Source organism: Cydia pomonella, chromosome 2, assembly GCF_033807575.1.
Source record: "Cydia pomonella isolate Wapato2018A chromosome 2, ilCydPomo1, whole genome shotgun sequence".
NCBI lineage: Eukaryota > Metazoa > Arthropoda > Insecta > Lepidoptera > Tortricidae > Cydia > Cydia pomonella.
Window position 1 is genome coordinate 2762628 of NC_084704.1, and position 23790 is coordinate 2786417.

Sequence of the window (23790 nt, forward strand, 5' to 3'; positions counted from 1 at the left end):
CCAAGCCCCTTGTCTGTTCTCAGTACAAATTTTGATACTCAAGCCGTAGCCACTTAGGCTTAGGTGGTGGTCAGGCTGTGTATGTGTGCGTTTCAGGGATGTAGACTTTAATCATGTTATATATCGATAATCTCTACACAGCAGAACGGAGGAACGATTAATTGTAGCGCTAAAAATTAACATCATAGAAATGCTAATGGATAACGAATACTGTGTGATATAATAGCGGAAAACATATTCTAGTTGGTTATGGCCGGTGTCCCATGGATTTCCGCTGCCGCCGCTGATTATTGTAATATAGAACTCACAAAATCATACTGGTTGATAAGAATATATAAAGTTGTATTATAATGGTTATCTGTTCATTTTAGGTAACTGAAGTCCTTGCAAGTAAAATTAAAATTGTAAAAAATGCCGATAGTTTATCGATATGACTTTATCGATTTGGCCGCAACTTGTGGTTCATTATTTTTAATCGTACATAAAATGTGGCTGTGTGTGTGTGTGTGTGTGGCTACGGTGACAACTGGCTTAGACTCCATCGTTAGGAATATTAATTATTATATTTATGTTCGGCCCTGAATCGCTGTCCAACGTCACAATGGGGTATTGTTAAACATTGTTTAAAAATATGGATATAACTTGCGGAAGCGGCTTCATTCTTTTAAGTTAATTATACGTAGGTAACCTATTTGCGCAGGTATTCCGTGCGCAAGTACAATTACTTATAAAATTATTGTAATGTCTTAAATTGGGAAATACGGCCCGACTTTATATACATACAGTGTAGCCTAGGGCTGTCTCATTTCAAACATAGACAGAGAGAATTATACTGTCTTTGTCTTAAGTTAGTAGTAACACCCAAAAGAGAGATATGAGTATAGTTTTCCTGGATCTTACAGATCGACAAGTTATGTTTGCCGGATTATAAAAAAAAAACACAATAACGTAGTAATACGTCCATATAATTATAATCTCCAAGTATTATTAATTTATCATGAATGATTAAATCACATTTTTTCAAATTCATACAACGAGGTCATTCTAACTTAGCTTAACCGACAAAATGGAACAGTTCTACGAAGAGCTAGTCTGCACTTCAAAAAGACTTTTCAGCGTGAACCCCTCCTTCAAAGGCTCTATGGCCAGCCCGAGATACGCGCTGTAAACCGGCTGTATTTCATCATCAGGCTTGTTTTGAGCTAGCTGGGATGCGAGGTAGAGGTTGGGGCCCATCTCGCCTCGTGGTTCACCGATTTCTTGAAGCTCTTCGATGTCGTCTTTTGGTGGTTCGGAGGGTTGCTACAAACGATACATGAAGAATGGTTATTTGTGGCAGTGCCGGATTAAGATATTTTGATGCCCTAAGCAATTCTAGACCATCCTGATCCTGGATCATTCTGAATACTTACCAATTTCTTGTTAAAATTAGTGATATATAAATGCACGTATCCTGCCCTGACTCATCAACGCAGAGCCGAAACTACAAATGCTAGAAAGTTGAAATTTACACACTAGCTTGAATTTATAAAGTGTACTAGAGCTAAGAAGCGATTTTGAGAAATTCAACCTCTAAGGTGGTTAAAAAGGGGATGAAAGTTTGTACGGGGTTCTAGTTAGTGATATTTATGCCGCATTACTGCTGTAAATAGAATTTACAATCCGTCACTATTTTTCTTTAATTTATTTAATTCTAAGAAGAATACATAATAATCATAAGCACTTATCGGCCAGACTGCAGAGCAGTACCTATGTTTGCAGAAAAACTGAATCTACCCTCCACCTTACTAGTATTATAAATATTAGGTGGGTAGGTAATAGGCTCATTTTTATCAAGGAAATGGACAGTGCTGCACCAGTAATGTCACTGCAGTCGCCATCCGAATGACGCCCTTATCAAAACTGACGTGATCGGTGGGTTAGTTTAGTTAAGTCTGCGACAGAAAAACTTAAACTGACTATTACATTACATCCCTCTTTTGGGAAGTTGCTACCCACACCCGGAAAAAAACACGTAGGAAAACATAGTTGCGTTTCAGTAAACGGCTCCTTAGACGAATGCAAAAGGAATGCAGCGATAAGAGAAGAAAAAGCGGTGTGTCTAAAACCTTGTCAACACCTCTCTCAAGAGACGACAACGACAAAGAAAAGAACAACTTACCTCATTTCAGTTCATCTCAACACCAGAAACAATAACTCGCTGTATGCTCGATGTAGCTCTTTCAACTCATCTCTCAGAGAGAATAGTCTCTCGGGTCTCTCCTTCGGGTCTGCCTGAAGCCACACATAACACTGCAACGTACCTCGTTCCAGTTCATCTCAACTCCGAAAACAGATCTCTCACTGTACGCTTGATGTAGCTCTTTCACCTCGTGTCTCAGAGATTATAGACTCTCCTTTGGGCCTGCCTGAAGCCACAGAACATCAACGTACCTCGTTCCAGTTCATCTCAACTCCAAACACAGGTCTCTCGCTGTACGCTCGATGTAGCTCTTTCAACTCGTCCCTCAAAGAGTATAGTCTTTCCTTAGGGTCTGCTCGGAAGCCTAGGACATAGCCGCCGCTGCTCTGACGCGCAGCTATTACAAGAGCCTCGCCAAATTTTGAATCGCGAGTTGAGATCTGAAATGGAGTTTTAAGTATAAATAAAATAAATAAATAAATCTTTATTTACTTGAAACCTAATACAGAATGTGAGCCTTACATTAAATTACAAAATAAAACTTATTTTAGGTTTGCAACAGTTCCATTAGGATTGAGCCTCTGTTTCCTGAACTAGGACAAACCGGTGACTCAGGATTCAGTGATTCCTCCGGAGAAATTGGTACAGGTTGTTTTGTGAACTTAAGTACTTTAAGAAGAAGTGAAAACACAATAATAATACTAAGATAGAAAGTGACAATGTAAAAAATCTAAATGTTATATACTTAAAGAAAAGAAAAGAAAAACGGCTGACGTGTGTGTGTGTGTGTGCGTGTGCGCGTGCGCGTTTGTGAGTGTGTGTGTTTCTGTACAGTTCTATGTTTAAAAAAATTATACATATAGGGATAAGGTTAGTAAAATGACTCATTTGAGTGTTTAAGAGTGATTCCGTTTCTTGATAGGTATATATGTATGAGTAACCCAAAAAACAATCTTTCTTTCTACATATTTTGCTATACGGCCTGTTTATGGACTTGTGAGAAAAAGATTAAATCAGTAGCATCATAGTGGCATTGTTGGTTGACTGTCAGTTAATGAGTTTTAGTAATATTTATTGCATGTTTTCAAATGTGCTATTTATGTGAAATGTGTGTGATGTGATTTCTAGACTTCAGAAATTAGGGTTGTTACATTGCATGTAAGTTCAAATGCGTGGACCGAAGTGCACAGGGTAACGGGATTAAGCTTTTTCAAATGTGCTATTTACGTGTAATGTGTGTGATGTGATTTCTAGACTTCAGAAATTAGGGTTCTTGCAAGCTGCATGTAAGTTCAAATGCCTGGACAGAAGTGTACAAGGTAACGGAATTTAGCTTTCAATAACCATCTAATACTCACGCTATCAATGGTCAAGTAGGGTAAGGACACGTTGAACGAATCGTTTATGTCCGCGTACCACACCACCCTTACGTTGGTGACCACCATAGTACCCAGGTTGCCGGACTCGCTGGACAGGTTCCAGATGCTATGTTCGTTCAGGCAAATCTGAAAAAGAATGTTTTTGTCAAATATCGAATCTTTAATACGAAAAACGACAACCAAAAAGGTAAAAAGGAACCACAGGGCCGGATTTAGGGGAGGGCAACCGGGGCTACTGCTCCGGGCCTCCACAAAAGAGGGGCCCCCCACAATAGAGAATTCGGTAAATTTACCATTTTATTTGGAAAAAAATTGGGGTTAGGGGGCTTCCACTCCTTTATTGCCCGAGGCCTCCAGACCTCTAAATCCGGCATTGGGAACCAATATAGTACAATAAGTGTCTGTCTGTTTATCGCATAGCTTAATATCTCGAGAGCTACTTAGATGATCCGGGGACGCGTTGATCCCTAGGGGACACTTGGTAAACATGATTTCAAATAAGGTCTCAATTAGACTATCATCGAAATGATTATTTATAATTTATAAGGTATCCTATCTGTCAGTAATCCCATAATTATGATCATATGGGTCGAATTCGTTTAATTAGGTACACCATCATAGGTTTGTAATTTTTCACCACTCCATCTGGTAAAGGCCCTCTTGATTATTCTGTTCTGCAAATTTTGAGTTTTTTCCTGTGTTAGCTGGTAGAATGACTCGTAAATGATCATTTTGAATGATACATTGTTATGACGTTCATTTGAATTTGATTTTGTTTGATTTTTTTGGTATTTCATAATTAGTATTTTCCTCGCGTTGTTGTGGTAAAAAAATTGTGTTTCAATAGGAGGTAAAGATTTTTTAACCCTTTCCCCCTTGTGAAACAACTAACTATTTCAATAACTCATAGGAGTCGTAGGATATAAATCTATGATCACATTTCTATGATAATGTCTAACGGCCTTAAACCAAATGTGATGATACCTACTTATATACACTTTTTACGCTAGCAAAACTTATTTATACATATATCTAATGACCTTTTCAAATGTCACCGATAATTGCATGCGATTTGCAATACATTCCAGCATTTGATAGACTGGGAAAGGAGGCTGGCTGAAACGGGATGTGCAAGACTTGGAGTCACTATAGTCTGTATCTTTAGGTATTTAAAAAAAGGTAAACAAACAATTTGTACCTTTTCGGGTAGTTTTAATATTTATTGGTTAACCAACCAAATACAAAACGGCCTGGATCTGTCACTGAACGACCTGACTTTAAACCTACATTATTTGATCATGTAATGTTTTCATCTACCCTCAGCTGCCTTAAGGAGCCATTTGAGGGTAGATTTTGTTTACCTTTTTTTAAATACCTAAAGATACAGACGAGTGGGACGTATAGTTTAGCAAGCGATTTCCGTCAGTAGAAAAAAGGGGCTTTAAAAATGTAGGCACGAATGGTAGTCCTACGTTCGTCCTACCATAGAAAATATGAATTTCGCGCTTTTTTCTACTGTCCCCACTTTGGGTTTACTAGAGTCGACCGGTGACCGATGGCGATTGACAACCGGTCTGGCCTAGTGGGTAGTGACCCTGCCTATGAGGCTTCGGCAGACCATCGGCTGATGGTCCTGGGTTCGAATCCCGGTAAGGGCATTTATTTGTGTGATGAGCACAGATATTTATTTGTTCATGAGTCATGTTTTCTGTGTGTATAAAAAAATTGGACATTTTAAACAAATTGACTAAGTCCCACAATAAGCTCAATAAGGCTTGTGTTGTGGGTACTTAGTAAACGACATATATAATATATAAATACTTAAATACATGAACAACACCCATGAGTCAGGAACAAATATCTGTGTTCGGCACATAACTAAATGCCCTTACCGGGATTACGGGTTTCGGCTTCATACGCAGGGCACTGTCACTACCCACTAGGCCAGACCGATGGTGATATAAGTATTTATAATTTATATTTATCGTTGTTTGAGTCCCCACAACACAAGCTTTGAGCTTACTGTGGGGCTTAGTCAGTTTGTGCAAGAATGTCCAATATTTATTTATTTATATATATTTTGATGATGACGACCGATAAGGCATAAGACCGATGCTGCGCTTTAAAGACTGTGTTAAGCGAGACGTGTCAGCATTTAAAATCGACCACCATGCCTGGGAAACTTTAGCTGAAGACCGTGATGGATGGCGCAAGCGTGTTGTGGAGGGGAGAAAGCTATGCGACCAAGCCTGGTTTACTACGTTAGATAGCAGAAGGTGTCGCAGAAAGCAAATCGGGACTGGAACCTCAGGTGGCATGAGCTTTCTCTGCCAAAAATGTGGGAGGTCGTGCCGCTCACGCATCGGCCTCCACAGTCACCAAACCCGTTGTCTAAACAGCAATGCTTAAATCGTCTGCAATGGACGCAAAGCACAGGCCTTTGCCATGATGATAACGAAACATACTTACCCTCTCTAACGGCAGTATCCTGAGCTGCTTATTGTGGATGATGGCACTGCGAAGTTTCAGATCACGATATGGCCTTGAAGCTACATAAGCCCTGCAAAAAAGTAATTATATAGCAGCCTGCAGTAATTATATACCTTTAACCCTTCGACCAGCAAGGACGGCCACAAAACACACACTGTTTATTTTTCGTAATCTTCAGGTATCCCAATAAGCAGATATCGGATTTCAGGGGTCAAAACTAAATGTCAGGCCGGGAGTTCCTATATCGATTAACTCCAAGTTTTGTTTGTAAGTATGTAGGTATATTTTAGTATTAGATTGCGAGCCAGGAACAGATTTCCATGACCAATCGCCTCCCGGGCGAAAACTCGTATAGTGGTTAACGGCTATGTATGATGAACCCTCGTGGACGTCAGCTGCCGCTCTGTTGGTGGGTTGAGGAATGGCAGCCACCGAAACACGTAACAAAAATGTTATCGGCTCCCGTTTGATACTTAGTCAGATGATAGTTCAGATGCTATTGTTAGTTAAAAAAATCGTCAGCCAGTTATATCGTGGTGGTAAGAATGAATGAATGAATGAATGAATGAATTGTTTATTGCATATCACAAACCAGTTATAAAGGTGGTACATAAAAACGAACGTGGTGGTAAGAACGTCAGCTGGTCACATGAACTTTTTTTTTTTTTTTTTTTTTTTTTAATTTATTTAGAACACAAACAGTCACATATACAAATGGATTTGAAGTACAATGTAGAGTACTTAACATAATTAAGAATCATAGACCTGGAGGTTCATTATTAAGTACATAATGTTAACATACATACCAACAGCATAAAGAAAATGAAATCATGAAATCATGAGCCATACTTAAATTCTATTTACTAGTCTTCAGAGGAGAAAAAAAATACAATAAACAGGTTTGACATTACTGTCTGTTTCATTAATTATCGGATATGTTGTATTTTTTTTTTTTTTTTACTAATATTTCGCACCTTTAGAGTGAAACCGACCTAACACAAAAAATCGTGAAATTGAGTTAGTGTCACAGAACGACTCTGTACAGCGTATTACACCGCTTCCTTAATCAGAAACTGACCAAGCTGTGCAAGAAGAGTACGAACTCACTACAAGGGTCTCTTTCTTATTGGACGGTAGCTCCCCCCGCGTCGGAACCTAAACGCCCCTTTTAGTGTTAATCCCGCAACCGCAAGCGCCGTACGCAATTCAGTCCCAAATAAAATGACCCACTAGTGATTAAGTCGTTTTTGTTTCGAAAATATAGGTAAGTCCTAGGTTTTTATTTTAGAAGGAAGCTGACTAATTTATCATTGTGTCAATACTCTTCCGAACATTGTGTTAATGTGTACGACTTATTCGTAATTACTCCACTATATTATTAAAAATATTCTGTAGGGCGTGACTTAACAAATAATAAGTCACTTTTCTTATAAATATTTGTTATGTTTTATGTTTCATTAAGGTTTAAATCTCTTTTGTATTTAATCAGTTAAAGTTGATTCTGTTATTTTGGTTTTTAAGTCATTACTATTCTAATTCTCTTTGTGTTTTAGGTCATCGTTACGTGTTTACTAATGCTAACGGGAAGAACTTCAGTCCTGAGCCTTTTTGTGGTATTCCCAAAAGTCTAACGCGGCTCACCCTAAAGACCTACTGTCACTACAAAACCATTCAACTCTGGAGAGAAACTACAGGCTTGAATCATTCTAAGGCGCTTATCAAGGCCTTCAGCAAAAAGGCGGCCTCAAACGCCTTAGCGCTGTCTAGGAACCAACTGCGCAACTTGATAAGGGTGCTTACTGGGCACTGCGGCCTAAATAAGCACATGCTCACTATGGGGAAACGTGACATGGGGCGGTGCAGACTCTGTATGGAGGCAGAGGAGACGCCTTTGCACATCCTCGCAGACTGCTCTTGCCTAATGCGCACTCGTGACTCAATCCTGGGCAGACACATATTACGTCCGGAGAAGTTAAGGTCTCTCGAGATCAAGAAGATTCTGCAGCTGTTTGAAGTTGCAGGTTTGGATTGAGAATTGTAGTAGGTGACGATCACAATAGATCAGGAATGGTCGCAGTGACATATATGCTGTAGAGCTTTACATAGCTCCTGACAGAGAAGAAGAAAAAAGAATGCTAAGCGTTCACAAATAACAAAACTCCAGTTTTACTGGGTAAGCTAGAGGCATAAGCGTGAGTTAGAGGTTAGATGCCAGGTTTAAGGATGAAAGCATGAACTACATCCAGCTGTAACGCTTACAAATTATTTTAACATAATTTTGATTATGATTTGCTGCTTTTGGTGGTTTGAGCTTTGTTTTTCGCATTTACAGGAAACAAGTTGCGAAAAAATTTCACCGAATTCGTCGATCATTAAGAGTACGCCAGAACGTCAAGTTTTTATAAAACCTACCCGTCTTAATATAATTGAAACGGTAAGTTTAATATTTTGAAGCGCTGGTGGCCTAGCGGTAAGAGCGTGCGACTTGCAATCCGGAGGTCGCGGGTTCAAACCCCGGCTCGTACCAATGAGTTTTTCGGAACTTATGTACGAAATATCATTTGATATTTACCAGTCGCTTTTCGGTGAAGGAAAACATCGTGAGGAAACCGGACTAATCCCAACAAGGCCTAGTTTACCTTCTGGGTTGGAAGGGCAGATGGCAGTCGCTTTCGTAAAAATTAGTGCCTACGCCAAATCTTGGGATTAGTTGTCAAGCGGACCCCAGGCTCCCATGAGCCGTGGCAAAATGCCGGGACAACGCGAGGAAGAAGAGAAGAGAGGTAAGTTTAATATTTATTTTTCACGTGATTATTAGTAAAAGTAATGAGTATATTATAGTAGAAAATTAATTAAACTGCATTTTTCAGGACGAAAGAATTGTTGTCCCAAGTAAACATTTTAGCTGAAGAACCCGAGACTGAATACAATGATTCATTTATACCACAAGGTCCACAAGTACTCGTTAGAAGCAGTAGCGTTTCTTCATCGTCTTCCAGCTCGTCTAGCAGCAGCTCTTCATCGTAAAGTTCATCTAGCAGTACGTCAAGATCTAGCTCCAGTACTATAAAGAGATCTTCAGCTCCACAAAAAAAATATATAACACTAAAGCCGAAATTCCAACTAACGAGGACACAATACCCTACAATAGACTGGTAAAGAAAACAGCGACCTCTTATCGCATATTACCTGTTAATGAGCTTGAAACTGACCCGGATCGTAGCCATGATGACCCTACATTTGAAGTGGAGACAATTAAAAAACATCGAAAATTTACCCTCGTTAATCCTGTTGACTCTCAAGCCACATTTAAGCCACAACTTGATCACTCGATCGACTCAGCTGACCAAGAACCTCAACATTTAACTCTGGAAGAATCTCAGGGAAGGAATACTCTCAAGGAAGTAGCGTTAGCTTCCAGCCTCAATTGTCAGGTACCGAAGAACCTCAGATTTCGGGTAGCGGCGTAGTTTTTCAATCTCAATCGTCAGCTGACTCAGAACCACAACCCTCAGGTAGTGGCATTAAGTGTGGCATCCGAATAATCAGTTTGGAAATGAGTTCCTTATACATGAGTATTTAATACCTAGAATTTGCTGATATCCATTGATACATAATATATCTCATTAAGACACTCAGTATTAACAATAACAACAGGTAAAACACCTCTATCTAAGCCTGTTCTTGTAACAGACTACTTCAAACTTTAATACATGAAATTAAGATCTCTACAACCTAATTACTATGTAGATTACTATCAAAGTATTAAGTAATTAACTGAAAAACACAACATGTTCCTGTTATGTTATAGATTTATTGTGTCTTATTTCTCAACATTTAATTATAATTTATCGCTTTATTTTGATCTCTATGTAACTTTCAAAGACTTATACGTTGTGTTTTGTACGTATACCTGCATAATGTCTATTGATCTCAATGTTTTTCTTTATGGCACATTAAATACCTTAAATAAAAAATCGTTTTTTTACTATAGAGTTCCTTCCAAAATGACCTATTAAAACTATTTTGTTGACATAATTCACTCCTATTTTAATAATAAAGAGGCATATTATCGAAAAAGTCATAAAACATGTTTAGATAATTAAAATGAACCTGACCTAATTCATATTTCGCCGAACAAAGAGAAAAAAAGTTCGGTCGAAAAGTGACCTTATAGTGACTAGTTTCAGTAAATCGTAGATTAAAATACCATTTCATAAAAATTAACCTAATTATACCTCCAATTACGAACGTTAATAGTTGGTGTTTACTTTTCAGTAGAAAAAAGGCATTTACTTGAATTATTTTAGGAGTTATCAATAAAAGAATGCAGAAATGACTCAACGTCGAATCTTATTTTGCGATTTGCCAAAAAGTTGACATTTTGTTTTAAGCCAGTTTCATTCTAAAGGTGCGATTTGGTAGGTATTAGGACAACCGGAAAGTTACATTTACACATTGTGTACATTGTATTATATTTAATTATATGAAATATGTACTTGAACTAAAACAATTTACGTCTAAGTATCATTTTGAGACTAGACAATGAAGTGTGAAAAGGATCAATATCAAGTAGGTACTTATTATAATAACTAAGGACTCGTCTGAAAAAAGTGTGCCGAGAGTAATTCTTGCGGGCAAAGCTGATATAAAATAGAGATCTAGGACGTAGGGGGTGGTGCGGACAACTGAAAGTGACTAATTCTAAAAGATTCGGACATTTAATCGCTCCTTTAAGTGAACTTGATGAACTTGTAAAAAATAAGCGCTTTACCTTTTTATGATAGCAATAACAAATCACGATACTTTTCATTTAGCATTTCATCAGGTGAAACGCCTGAAACGCCATAAACAGATTACGAAATTTACACATTACATTACGCATACTCTGCGGACATAAAGTGGTAAGGCGCGTATTTTTTACATGTTCATTTTACAGCTGACGGTCTTTCCACCGCGATACAATCGGCTGGCGTTTTTTATTTAATTTTAAACAGCATCTCAACTAACATCTGACAAAGTATCAGTCGGGAGGCGATGACTGACGAAATATGCTCCTGGTCCGCGGAATATATTATTTTGGAGACGAAGGCAGAAATTGTTCCCTAGTATCCGATGACCGTGTCCAATATTCTTCAAGTTGGAGGGTAGACAATATTGTGAAATAACTCAATCAATTCACATATAATATAAATGCCTCTTGAATGTCTTGATAGTTTATAAGGAAATTCAGCGTTATCCCAATATCTGAGGCAGAGTAAATTTGGTACAAAATGATCCATGTTATAACATAACTTTGAAAGTAATGGAATATTAACATAGTCAATAGAGTTAAGTAGATAAACTCAGGCTGCTAATAGACGACAGCATAACCTATAAACTAAATGTGATGCTTGGGTGCTACAGTAGCCCTGTCGGTTTTACCTTAAAGCCTACCTATAATATAGCCTACTAACGTTTTTTTAACTATTAAACTATAAAGTACTACGTACGTAGTAGTTCACTTTTGGCAAGAATTATATAGTATTGTATATAAGTATATATGTAGGTATATAATTATGTAAGTAGTGTGTATGTATATGTATTGTCTTACTGTTGTAGACTTAAATTTTAAGGGTATTTTAGTTTTAATTTAGTTTGCTATTTAGTTTTATTGCACCTCCACTACCACTACCACTTTTATCCACTACCTAAAGGTTGTCTGGAAGAGATCGCTCTGTAGCGATAAGGCCGCCTGTTGTTTACCTCTATCTTCATGTTTTTGATGTGTTTCCATGTACATTTTTTTTTCAGAGGTTGTGCAATAAAGAGGATTTGTATTGTATTGTACTACGCCAGGGGTTCCCAATCTTTTTCAACATGCGGCGCAGTTACAAGTTTAGTATTTTGCAACGGCGCCCTTGTAAATTTAAAATCACGGTCGAAAAAGAGTGACACGACGCTATATTATTTACCGATGCGAGCGCTCAAATAGGTACCCGCGAATATTTGTGGTTTCGGATAATGATAGAACTCACGGCGCCCCTCTTTACTTTCTACGGCGCACCAGGGCGCCGCGGCGCACACTTTGGGAACCCCTGTACTACGCCATATATTTTCTATTCAAGAATCAAATGAGCGTTCCATATATTGGCAGCACTTCATACTTTCATACTTACAAAACAGACTATACCTTTTTTAACAAGCAGAAACGTCTGCGACCGATGCTATTAAGCTTAGAATAAATTCAAGCCGCCAAGGCCAAGGCCGTGAGTTCAAGTCTCACCCAAGACAGTAATTTTTCCACTTTTAGACTATACCTAGATCTAGATTGTCAGAGAAACATTCGTTACAACGGAAATTACCTCGAATGGTTCAATGATTTTGCTGCCAAATATTAGGTTAGCCTAATTAATTTTAATCGAAAAAAACGACGTTGCCCATGAGACGATAGATACAAAAACAGCTTAGACAGCAAAATATAACTAAGTATGTATTAAATAATAATAGTATTAAGCAAACACGGATCGGACCGCGAGATCTCGCCAACTAATTATTACATAAACCCTTAAAAATAAACATAAAATCAAACATCTGTCTGGTTTTAATTTTCAATAATGGCTTATTATATTAAACCTTGTTTTATAATTAATAGTCAATAAATAAACAAACAAAAATAAAATATTATGTTGGTATTATATACTCAGTCTTGATTTCTGTATAGCGTAAAACCACCAAATTACAGTCCAATAACTCTCAACTATGGTTCAAAATTAACTCCAATATCCTCGTTCAGTTCAGGTGCGACTATTATGTAAATGTCGTAGTTCCATGGTAAAACATGCTTATTATTTGACAATAGTTGGGTGGTTATACTGTTTTGAACGCAAAAAAGAAACATTAAGGCTTTTTGGCCCGACGCGTAAACTTACTTTTCACTCTTCACTATAACACGATACAAGCGCCTGTTGTGTTGCTTCCTACGTAAATGCTATGAAGTTTTGCGTAGGCGTCGTAATTTCTCTTCGGATGTGTTCTGTTTTATGTAAGCGAACTTTAACTTCTTAAGGTAGTTTAATAGAGTTCGCTATGTGGGTTTGAGCTAAATAAGGTCATAATAAAACTAGTTGTCTAGACGCTGTATTTAGGCACGGGCGTAGGCAGGCAGGAGCAGAGGGCAGCTGCCCCCCCCTGGAGCTCAAATTTTACATATAATGTATGCCCCTCTACCCCTTCCCTAGGCCTCCGTCAATATCAACTTGCCCCCTCCCCCCTAGTTCACTGGCTGGCTACGCCCTTATATCTAGTTCAAATTTTCAAACAAAGACGAAGTAGGTATATATCTGTATCATCTGTATGATACTCAGTTATTCAATTTATACACACGGTAGGTAGTGTGTCGGCCAAGTTTGATAAATCAAAATATCTTTAACACAGACGAACGAAAAGTACATCGATTCCAATTGTATTCTAGTATGCTTTTTTGTACGGTCGAATTGCTGAGTTGCCTAAGTAATGTACGAGATTGAAAAGCTTGTTTATATAACTATTGTATACAATACTTTTTCTACGAGTCATCTAACATAATACTTTTTATACTATAAAACCTAAACAATTAATGAAAATCGGTAATAGGTAAGTATCTCAGTAGACAAAATACATACAACTCCACGCGACCCATTATTTAATGAGGAGGTAATTATCTGAATGAAAATCGTACAATCAATCCTATTAAACACAACATTTTAATTGCTTGTCGTAAAAAAGAGAAAAAAAAAACGTATTTAAAAAGTACAGTGCTGTAGAGCAGAAACGTATCATTCTCTGCACACTTTTTAGAATAACAACAACTTTCAGATCAATAATGAAAAATTATTAACGAGTTTATTTACAAACACAGTAAACTTCTTTATTATATCCAAAAAGTTCCTTGTCAGTAAACATAGGCCACAAAAGCCGAGATTTATACGTACAGGTCTGCTTTTGGCAGATTGTTTGACTTCAGTACTCATAGAATATCTGAAGAACGTTTTCGTCGTCCTTAGCGATAGCCGATTCCAATTTCAACGTCTTTTGTGTCCTTTTTTGAGACACATTTTCTTTGTGGACTTTATTACGAGTCTACCTTTTGAAGGTCTATTCGAACTTTTTAAATTAATAAATAAATAATAACTGAACTACATACGTAGATATAGGGGGTGGGCTGTGATGTGATGTTCCGCGAGCAACCTACTGTCACAATGTCCATGTTTAGGGTTCCGTAGTCATCTAGGAACCCTTATAGTTTCGCCATGTCCGTCTGTCTGTCTGTCTGTTCGAGGCTTTGCTCCGTGGTCGTTAGTGCTAGAAAGCTGAAATTTGGCATGGATATATAAATTAATAAAGCCGACAAAGTCGTAGAACAAAATCAAAAAAAAAATTTTTGGGGTACGTCCCCTACACGTAAAGTAGGGGTGATTTTTTTTTTGCTTCAACCCTACAGTGTTGGATATCGTTTGAAAGGTCTTTCAAAACTAATAGGAGTCTTCAAGAAACATTTTTTGATAAAGTGAATATATTCGGAGATAATCGCTCCGAAAAAAAAAATGTGTCCGCCCCCCTCTAACTTTTGAACCATAGGTCAAAAAATATGAAAAAAATCGTGAAAGTAGAGCTTAAGAAAAACATGCTCAGTTTAGCTGTTTTTGAGTTATCGCAAAAAGTTTCCCCTTCATAGTAAAAAGACGTATTTATACCATCTACAGTTCATCCCTTGGTTAATATTCTTAATACTATACTTTAAGCTCCAGTTTGGCTTATTGTGACGGAAGAGTAACTACGGAACCCTACACTGAGCGTGGCCCGACATGCTCTTGGCCGGTTTTATTATATTATTAAAAGCTTAACATTTAACTTGCATTGCAATGTACCTATGTATGTTTGGACGGGTCAAATCTTGCAAGTTAAATTTCACCCGTTTCCCGGTTTCCGATGAAGCAGAAAACTTGCATACATATATGTAAATCGGGTGATAATACAATATTATAGTACCACCGAGCTGATCTGATGATGGAGACAGGAGGTCATAGGAACTCTGTGATAAAACAACGTAACCTAATTGTGTTTGGGGGTTTTAGGATGGTCTTGATGTGTATTAGTTGCATGTGGAAAGAAAAGTACAGCCAGCGATAAATTTTTGCCAAATGTTTATGTAGTTTTACACAAAGTTCATTTATTGTAAGTAGGTACTAGCTGACCAGATGGTAATGTGCCCAACTGTAAAGAAGATTCTTCAAAAAAACTTCCTTCAAAATAATTTTGAAGTTCGGACATAGTCCAAAGTATGATAAATGCAAAACGGCGTAAAGGCCTAAAGACAAGGTTGTTACACCTTAACCTTCTTAGGTCTTAGGTAACCACCACCAGGTCAAGGCCAAAAAGGCGGATTGCATTAGATAGGTTTTCGTAGTGTTTCTCCACAATGATAGAATGCGGTGTGGTTGCATCTATAGCCAAGTTCACCGTAAAGCCGAAAACGCATAGGAGGCACTTTATTCTTTCAACATATAGTACCTGGGCGACCTTGCCTCCTTGCTCGGTTATAACTATTTATTGTAATATGGTGGTGTATAGGTGACAATCTTAACTACATTTTTTTACTAAATTAAACTTGTCTAAAACAATAAAAATGAAAAAATTATATATTTATATAGTTTATAAACTTGAACATATAAAAAAAAAACAAAAATTAGTCAGCGGGCGAGATTCGAACCTGTACCACTCGTTTCTAGCCGTCCGTCCGCGTCTTAACCCGCTGGACCAGACGGAGATTGGGCGGCAACACGAAATTAGCGACCATATTCTGCGTCGAAAGAAAAACGCATGAAAACTCGAAAACACGCGTTTTACCAAATTTCAGCGAAATCGTTAGAGCCGTTTCCGAGATCACAGAAATATATATATATAAGAATTGCTCGTTTAAAGGTATAAGATATATATATATATATATATATATATATATATATTTTTTTTTTTTTTTTTTTCATTTTTTTCACATATAAAGAGTGTACAGATCCCGGAGTCAAACAGAGTTAAAAAGGATACGAGAAGGAAGGCCTTACTTGTGTACACCTGTGACGGACGTGTAGTGCCGTACGCAGTTCGGAGCCAAGTTGGTGAAGATGAACTCGTATCGGCTGGCCCTGTAAGTATATATTGATGGTACTTGATTTTTACTTCTAGTAGTAGAAGTATACTCAGTTCTATGAGACTGCACTTAAAAGTCTTTTGAGTCGTTAGTAGAGTTGTTTTTGCACTGCTTGAAGTAACCTCTAGTTCTTATAAAAACAAGACACAAACAAAACGTACAGACAAAGGTACTGGTATATATATATATATTATTATTATTATCTTTATTCATTAAATATCTTAGGTTAGGATTTTTTTATAATATGGATATAAAAGTAAAATATAAAAACACTTACAAAACAATACAAAAGATATAAACACATTATAAAAAACCTAACCTAGGGTGCCGCCAGCAGCGGGGCAGGGCCCAAGCTGCCGGTGGTCAGGGCCGCAGAGAGAGGAACCGACGTACTATACGCGCCGTGTCCAAAATTACTGCCTTCTGCATCTGACCCCTGATCCAGCCACCTAGCGAGAGTCTCTCTAGGTGTTGGTCGAGACTCTTCGCTATGAGACCGTTCGCTGACACGACTATCGGGACAATGATCGTCGAATCAACATCCCACATGGCGGTTATCTCGTGAGCCAAGTCTAGGTACTTACTGGACTTGTCCTTCTCGGCTTTCACGAGATTCTCATCATGGGGGATGGTGATGTCGACGAGCACGGCCCGGCGTTGCGATCGATCTATTATCACGATGTCAGGCTTATTGGCTACAATAGTCCTGTCAGTAATAATAGATCGATCCCAATTATTATTATTATTAAAGCTCTTTATTCCAAACGTTTTACAGTTTCTACCTTCATTAATTTATACTATCTATAGACATTTTTAATAGGTATTTGTTTCGTTAATCCATGCTATGTTCGTTTGGACGCCCAGTTTTGGGCAAAGGCCTCCTCCATATCACGCCATTTGTGTCGGTTTCTAGCTGTTCTTTGCCATGTTTTGCCTGCCAGTTTTATTATGTCGTCTTTCCAGCGCGTCTTCTGCTGTATATATATATAGTCCTCCTCATCGATTTCGATGACGGTGACCTCAGCAATTACGGATTACGCCGATTATGGGCCCTAATGTGGCTGGCCAGGCCGAACTTGGTCTTAAAGACTCTTTTGCAGGTGTTACAATATAGTTGACAAGACGCGTTGTATGTATACGTGTTAGAGGGCTTCGGTCTCTCTTTAAGTTGTTGGCGTTTGGTATCTAAGGCATTGAGGCGGTTTTCCTCAAACGATTTGATGTGGTTAAAAATGGTGGACCGCCAAGATGCTCTGTCTGCAGCAAGCTCCTCCCAGCGCTCAGGGTTGATGTTGCAAGCATTCAGGTATCGTTTGAGCACGTCCTTGTAACGCAGATGCTGACCGCCGTGCTTGCGTTTGCCTTCCACCAATTCAGAGTAGAATACGGTTTTGGGCAACCGGCGGTCATCCATACAGAGGACATGTCCACACCACCTTAGCTGTCGCTGCATTAGTAGAGCCTCCATACCATAGAGGTACTGGTAATATGGAACTGGTAGAGCAGAGCCCAACTGGGGAAGTACCTCCACCTTATCGAAAACAGCAGCCAAATAACACTAGACCCTACTCATAGTGTTGTGTTCCTACCGGTGAGTAAGGTTGCCAGAGCTCAACGAGGGTGCGGAGTGTTAGGGTCGGCTACGCGCATATAACTCCTCTGCAGTTGCAGGCGTACATAGGCTACGGAGACTGCTTACCATCAGGCGGGCCGTATGCTTGTTTGCCACCGGCGTAGTATTAAAAAACTCACATAAAAATATATATTGAAGCGCTGGTGGCCTAGCGGTAAGAGCGTGCGACTTGCAATCTGGAGATCGCGGGTTCAAACTCCGGCTCGTACCAATGACTTGTTGGGAACTTAAAAGTACGAAATATCATTTGATATTTACAAGTCGCTTTCGGTGAAGGAAAACATCATGAAGAAGTCGGACTAATTCCATTAAGGCCTAGTTTACCGTCTGGGTTGGAAAGTCAGACGGCAGTCGCTTTCGTAAAAACTAGAGTCTATTCGAATTCTTGGGATTAGTTGCCATTGCCGGGAGAACGCGAGGAAGATGGCGATATAAATATATATTCATCTCTCAAATATATTCAGGCCAAAATCCAAACAGTAAAATGTCGAGACCGTTTGTATGGAATAATGACCACTAATCTTAAGCAGTCGTCGGTTCCGGTAAGACTCCGGTTTAATTCGGTTCGGCCTCTTCTCGGCCTCACTTTTTATTTTATATATGTCAGCTATTTCATTTTAGAATCTCTAGTCTTTAAAGTATAGTTTTAATGATGTCACTGTCTACCTGTAAGCAGCCAGGAGGTAAAGAGCTTGCGTGGTGCCGCGCAGACCCGAGTTCACCACTTTGGTACTGGTTGAGATGATGCAGTTTAGGCCTACCGCTGAAACCAATACATCAATTAAATGATGGTTTAAACAGCGCCCTTAACATTGCGGCGGTTACGTAAATGACTAGTAAGTCCAATTCGAGAGCGGCAGCCGTGACCGCATAGCGGGCAGGAGAATGTCATGCCCGGTGACGAAGGTGGGAAAACAGCGCGCTGGTGTCTCAGTTCTCGCCTAGTGTGAAGGAGTTTAAGCCATGCTTCATCGTGTACAACTACTCCATCTCCCAGGGTCTTCCTCCAGTGCTCGCGGTCTTCAGCCTCCCTTTCCCAGTCGGTGGGATCGATCCAGAAGGACAACATATCTCGAATCACCACTAGACGCATGATAGTTACACCATTTTTTAATTTATAGTCAGCTGATTTTTTTCTTCTTCAAGATATTGGGTTAGATTAGATAATGAGATTTACCTACATGTGCTACCGTTTCTTAATTAACCAACGGAGCGGCTGCTGACGTATACAAGGCTCGATGAACCATTATACCACTCGAAAGTGACTTACACAAACTGAACCTAGGCCTAATGGTGAGTAGAGTGGTGACTACCCTTGGTGTATGTGTTGCTTATGACGTCATAGCTCGATGATGTCAAAGTATTTCTATCATCCCTTGATACTCATACAAATTAATTCTAGGGGATAACAAAAGTCATAGAAAGGTGATCACATACGGTCTTGGTGCCTCTGTTGCTTTTTGGTATCAGAACTCGATTCTGTCAAAAATAAATACTCACACAAATTAATCCTAGGGGATGATAATGAATGCCAAATGAGTCGTAGATTGGTGACCACCATACGGCCCTTAGTGCCTGTGTTGCCTTTCGTGTCTTCTACTGGCTCGATTCTGTCGAAGATCTTCTCACCCGAACGCAATTTTAGGTAGCTGCAACGCAAAGTTAGCAATTTTTAAACCTCGTTTGTATGAATTAAAATGAAGGGAAAAATAGTAAAAAATATCTCGTAATATTTGAATTGAATACAAAAAGTATTCCAAAGCGCAGACAATTATAAGATTATTACTTAAGAGGCTGTCAACACCCAATGTCCTTGAAATTGATGTTACTTAAACAGTTTTTTAAGAAAGACTATTTGTTTTAGTCAAGTAAGAAAAATATATGTTCATATTAATTATATTTCAAAGACCGTGGTTGTACTCGATACATGATTGAACGAAATCGGCTCGATAGAAAATAATTGCAAAGATTGGTCTTAAAATCACAATTAAACGGTTTTATGTCTTTATTGTTTTGACTTATGGGTCTGCAATTAAAATCACAGTTTCAAAACATTTATATCTAAACCGTGGTTGAGTAAAATATTACACTAATAATCCACTTTTTTTTATTTAAATATTTTTCTTATTATTCCCTTGCCCAGGCCCAGTAACATGCGACAGTGCTATATCATTTACTCCGATACAAATAGACAGTGTGCGCGCTTTAGGTATTGACAGCCTCTTAAGACAATAAGCATGCAGTAGTGCTTGTTACACCTTCGTGTGGCAACATAATACATTTGAAAATATTATTCTCCTTTTCTCGAGTGGACAGTAAATACTGGTACGAGTAGAACTTACTTAAAACACTTCACTATAAAAAGTTTATTTATTAATTTGTTTATTGATATTAGTTTATTTAATGAATATTTTTTTGTTTTATTGTTGAGGCAGTCTTTAATAAAAACTTATTAACACTGTCGCACATCTGTCTAGACTATTTATAAATTTAGATTATTAATCAGACTATTCAAATACCAAACTATCTGCTACAGGAATCTTAGACATTATCAGGGATAATTGATAAGTACCTGGGCGACCGAGCTTTGCTCGGTTATAACTATTTATTGTAATATGGTGGTGTATAGGTGATAATCTTAACTACATTTTTTTACTAAATTAAACTTGTCTAAAACAATAAAAATTAAAAAAATTATATATAAGCTTGATCATATTTTAAAAAAAAAGTTAAGTCACCGGGCGAGATTCGAACCCGTAACACTCGTTTAGCAGTCCGCGTCTTAACCCGCTGGACCAGATGGACAATGGCCGGCGACACGAAATTAGCGACCATATTCTGCGACGAAAGAAAAACGCATGAAAACTCGAAAACACGCGTTTTCCCAAACATAAGACTAATCTAGATAGATTGTATACCCCCAAAAACCCCCATATACCAAATTTCAGCGAAATCGTTAGAGCCGTTTCCGAGATCACAGAAATATATATATATATACAAGAATTGCTCGTTTAAAGGTATAAGATATATATCAATTCAGCAAATAATACCCAAAGGCGAAACTTTGGAACAAGGGTTAGTGTTATATTGAATAGTTTCGGGGAAAAGTGAGCTAAAGTTTTGATACAATAACGTCGATTTTGAACTTCTGTTCTTGTCTGCTCATCTTAAAAAAAGTAGTAGTACCTATTTCATAACGGATTCTTTTTTCTCACACTTAGATACAATTTTGCTGGTTTGAAGAGCTCCTTATTTTGTGCGTGATGAACACAAAACAGACCAAAGAAATTCTACCGGAACAGAACTACAAGCTCACCCAGAAAAATATTAGGATTAATTACAGGACATAACACACTAAACAAACACCTTCATAATATGGGTAAAACAGACGGCCCCATGTGCAGAGCGTGAGCGTGGAAGAAGCGGCATGGAAGAAGAAGAAATTAGAAAACATATTCTTCTAGACTGTAAACAGGTAGAAGTATACAGGAGCAAGTACCTAGGGACCGTGCACACTAAAGGAGGCAGTTAGCAACCTGAAGACACTGCTAGGTTTCGTGGAGGAGCTGGGCTGGCTAGTGTAGCGCGACCTCGTTTTCAGAAAATACCCAGCATAACTTGTCCCGAAAAAAAAGATAGGTACTTAATTTACAAAAATGCCATAAATATAGCATTTATCGATACGTTGGAAGAACTTATAGGACATTCGCTGAAACTGCGCTTAAATTGTACAAAATAGGAAACTCTATCTCCCAAAATTTATCAAAATATGACGAAAAAAATTAGACAACATAATAAAGTCGGCCTTCATAGAGAATGGGCACGCTCTATCTACCCCACATTGAATGGAATTACCTCCGCTCCGAAAGAAAAACAAATGTGTAGGGGGGCCCTCTAACGTTTGAACCAAGGGTCCAAAACATATGAAACAAAAGCTTAACAAGTACTTTCAATGAAAACTATAGCTAACATGATCGGTTCAGCCGTTACCGAAATATTGCAAAAAGTCTTCTATTCTTCGTAAAAAGACGTACAAAGCGCTGCGAAGGTAATCCCTTATGCTTATAATGTACATGATACTTACTAATATAGCCTCCGTTTAGTTTATTCTGACAAAATGGTAACTACGGAACCCTACACTGAGGCCCGACATTGTATTGAGCGATTTTTCTTGCATGACGTGACCTTTTATTGCCCACACTCACATGCACATTAATTCGTATTAGGTACATGTAATCTTTCAAAAAGTTGGTTTATTCTGGTCTCATCTTTAACAATACCCATAACAGCCTTCCAACACGGCACAAACAAACATAAACCATACAAAGACTTACGCGAACGGCAAATCGAATAACACTTCCCTGTCCTCCCACAGAGCCCCACTCTTAGTTTTGCTCATGGTTAATTAGCGACAAAGCTAGTAAATTAATAACACTGTTAGTTAAATGACAATCGTTTGTTTCGCTGTCGGTTGCCGTGGCAACGAGCTGTTTGAGTTAGCGTTTGTGTGGTCTTGTGTGTTTCAAATCTTTACTTTAATCAACATTATTTTCGTTATAAGAAGGTATTATATTGGCAATCTTACATTTGACTGTAATTGCTACTAATTAACAATGAGTATTTAAGCTCAGATTGACGTGTGTTGTGTTATATATATAGTAAAGAGTTATGGATTGTGGCAGAGGTTTAGTCTGCTAAGAACAAAATTGTGCCGCTTAACTAAAATGCGGTTCTTACCTTATGTTATCTCAGAGAATGTCACATTTTATCCTACCGAAGTTTAGGTTTCGGTTTCAACAGTTTTCGGCATTAAAATCACGACACATGCGACCGACACTACAGCAAAACCGAACCTTCGCTTTCGGCAATAAATTCGGTTTCGGTCGGACACAAAATTTTGTTCAAACATCTGATTTTATCCTAGCATTACCTCATTTCTCAACGAGATAGTCGGGACGTAGATAGGGTATGTCGGCAACGTGCATGTAACTCCTCTGGAGTTGCAGGCGTACATAGCTTACGGAGACTGCTTACCATCAGGCGGGCCGTATGCTTGTTTGCCACCGACGTAGTATAAAAATAATAAAAATAAATAAAGGAAATAATAATAATAACATTACCATCGCCCATGATGAGAATCTCGTGAAAGCCGAGAAGGACAAGTCCAGTAAGTACCTAGACTTGGCTCACGAGATAACCGCCATGTGGGATGTTGATTCGACGATCATTGTCCCGATAGTCGTTTCAACGAATGGTCTCATAGCGAACCAGGTCTCGACCAACACCTTGAGAGACTCTCGCTAGGTGGTTGGATCAAGGGTCAGATGCAGAAGGCGGTGATCTTGGACACAGCGCGGATAGTCCGGCGGTTCCTCTCTCTGCGTCCCTGACCACCGGCAGCTTGGGCCCTGCCCCGCTGCTGACGGCACCCTAGGTTAGGTTTTATTATAGTTTGTTTATATGTATTTTGTAAGTGTTTTTATATTTTTATATTTTATATAAATATATATAACTAGTACTGCGGAGATACTGACTGTATAGATTAAATGTGTTCTGGGAGAGGTGGTGCATCCTGCCGTCATACAGTTCTTACTAGTACGGAGGAATCATTTCCTACTCTTACGAATTATATACTGTAAAGTTAAAAATGTATTAAAAAGAAAGAAATAAATAAATAAATTTTACTTTTATATTCATATTATAAATAACCTAATCTAAGATTTTAAGTGAATAAAGGGAATAATAATAATATACACACATATTTTTTCATTATAAAAACCTAACGCATGTTTTTCATGCTTTTGTTTGTGTTGAAGTATTTTTCATTGTTTAGTAGCAGCAGGCTGAAGCATGCTTTGTTGAACGACAAAAGGATGACAAAGGCAAACCTTGATATACCTATTCACTACACGTTTTTATAAGCATTGTATTAAAGTAATTG

General features: G+C 38.3%; 1 protein-coding gene across 2 annotated transcripts; it reads right to left on the reverse strand.

Annotated features, from left to right (window-relative positions):
• Positions 1-944: 944 nt before the first annotated feature.
• Positions 945-22487, reverse strand: LOC133531454 (Bardet-Biedl syndrome 5 protein homolog). Of its 2 annotated transcripts, none has more exons than XM_061869685.1 (8): positions 22184-22487; positions 19350-19498; positions 18516-18612; positions 16131-16211; positions 6031-6121; positions 3541-3687; positions 2434-2622; positions 945-1302 (listed from the first exon to the last, which is right to left on the reverse strand). In XM_061869685.1, the coding sequence occupies exons 1-8, from the start codon at positions 22246-22248 to the stop codon at positions 1078-1080; spliced, it is 1044 nt and encodes a 347-aa protein (XP_061725669.1). In that variant the 5' UTR covers positions 22249-22487; the 3' UTR covers positions 945-1077. The 2 variants fall into 2 exon arrangements, with proteins under 2 accessions (XP_061725669.1, XP_061725678.1); XM_061869694.1 differs by lacking the exon at positions 22184-22487 and adding an exon at positions 21934-22091.
• Between the last annotated feature and the right edge of the window lie 1303 nt (positions 22488-23790).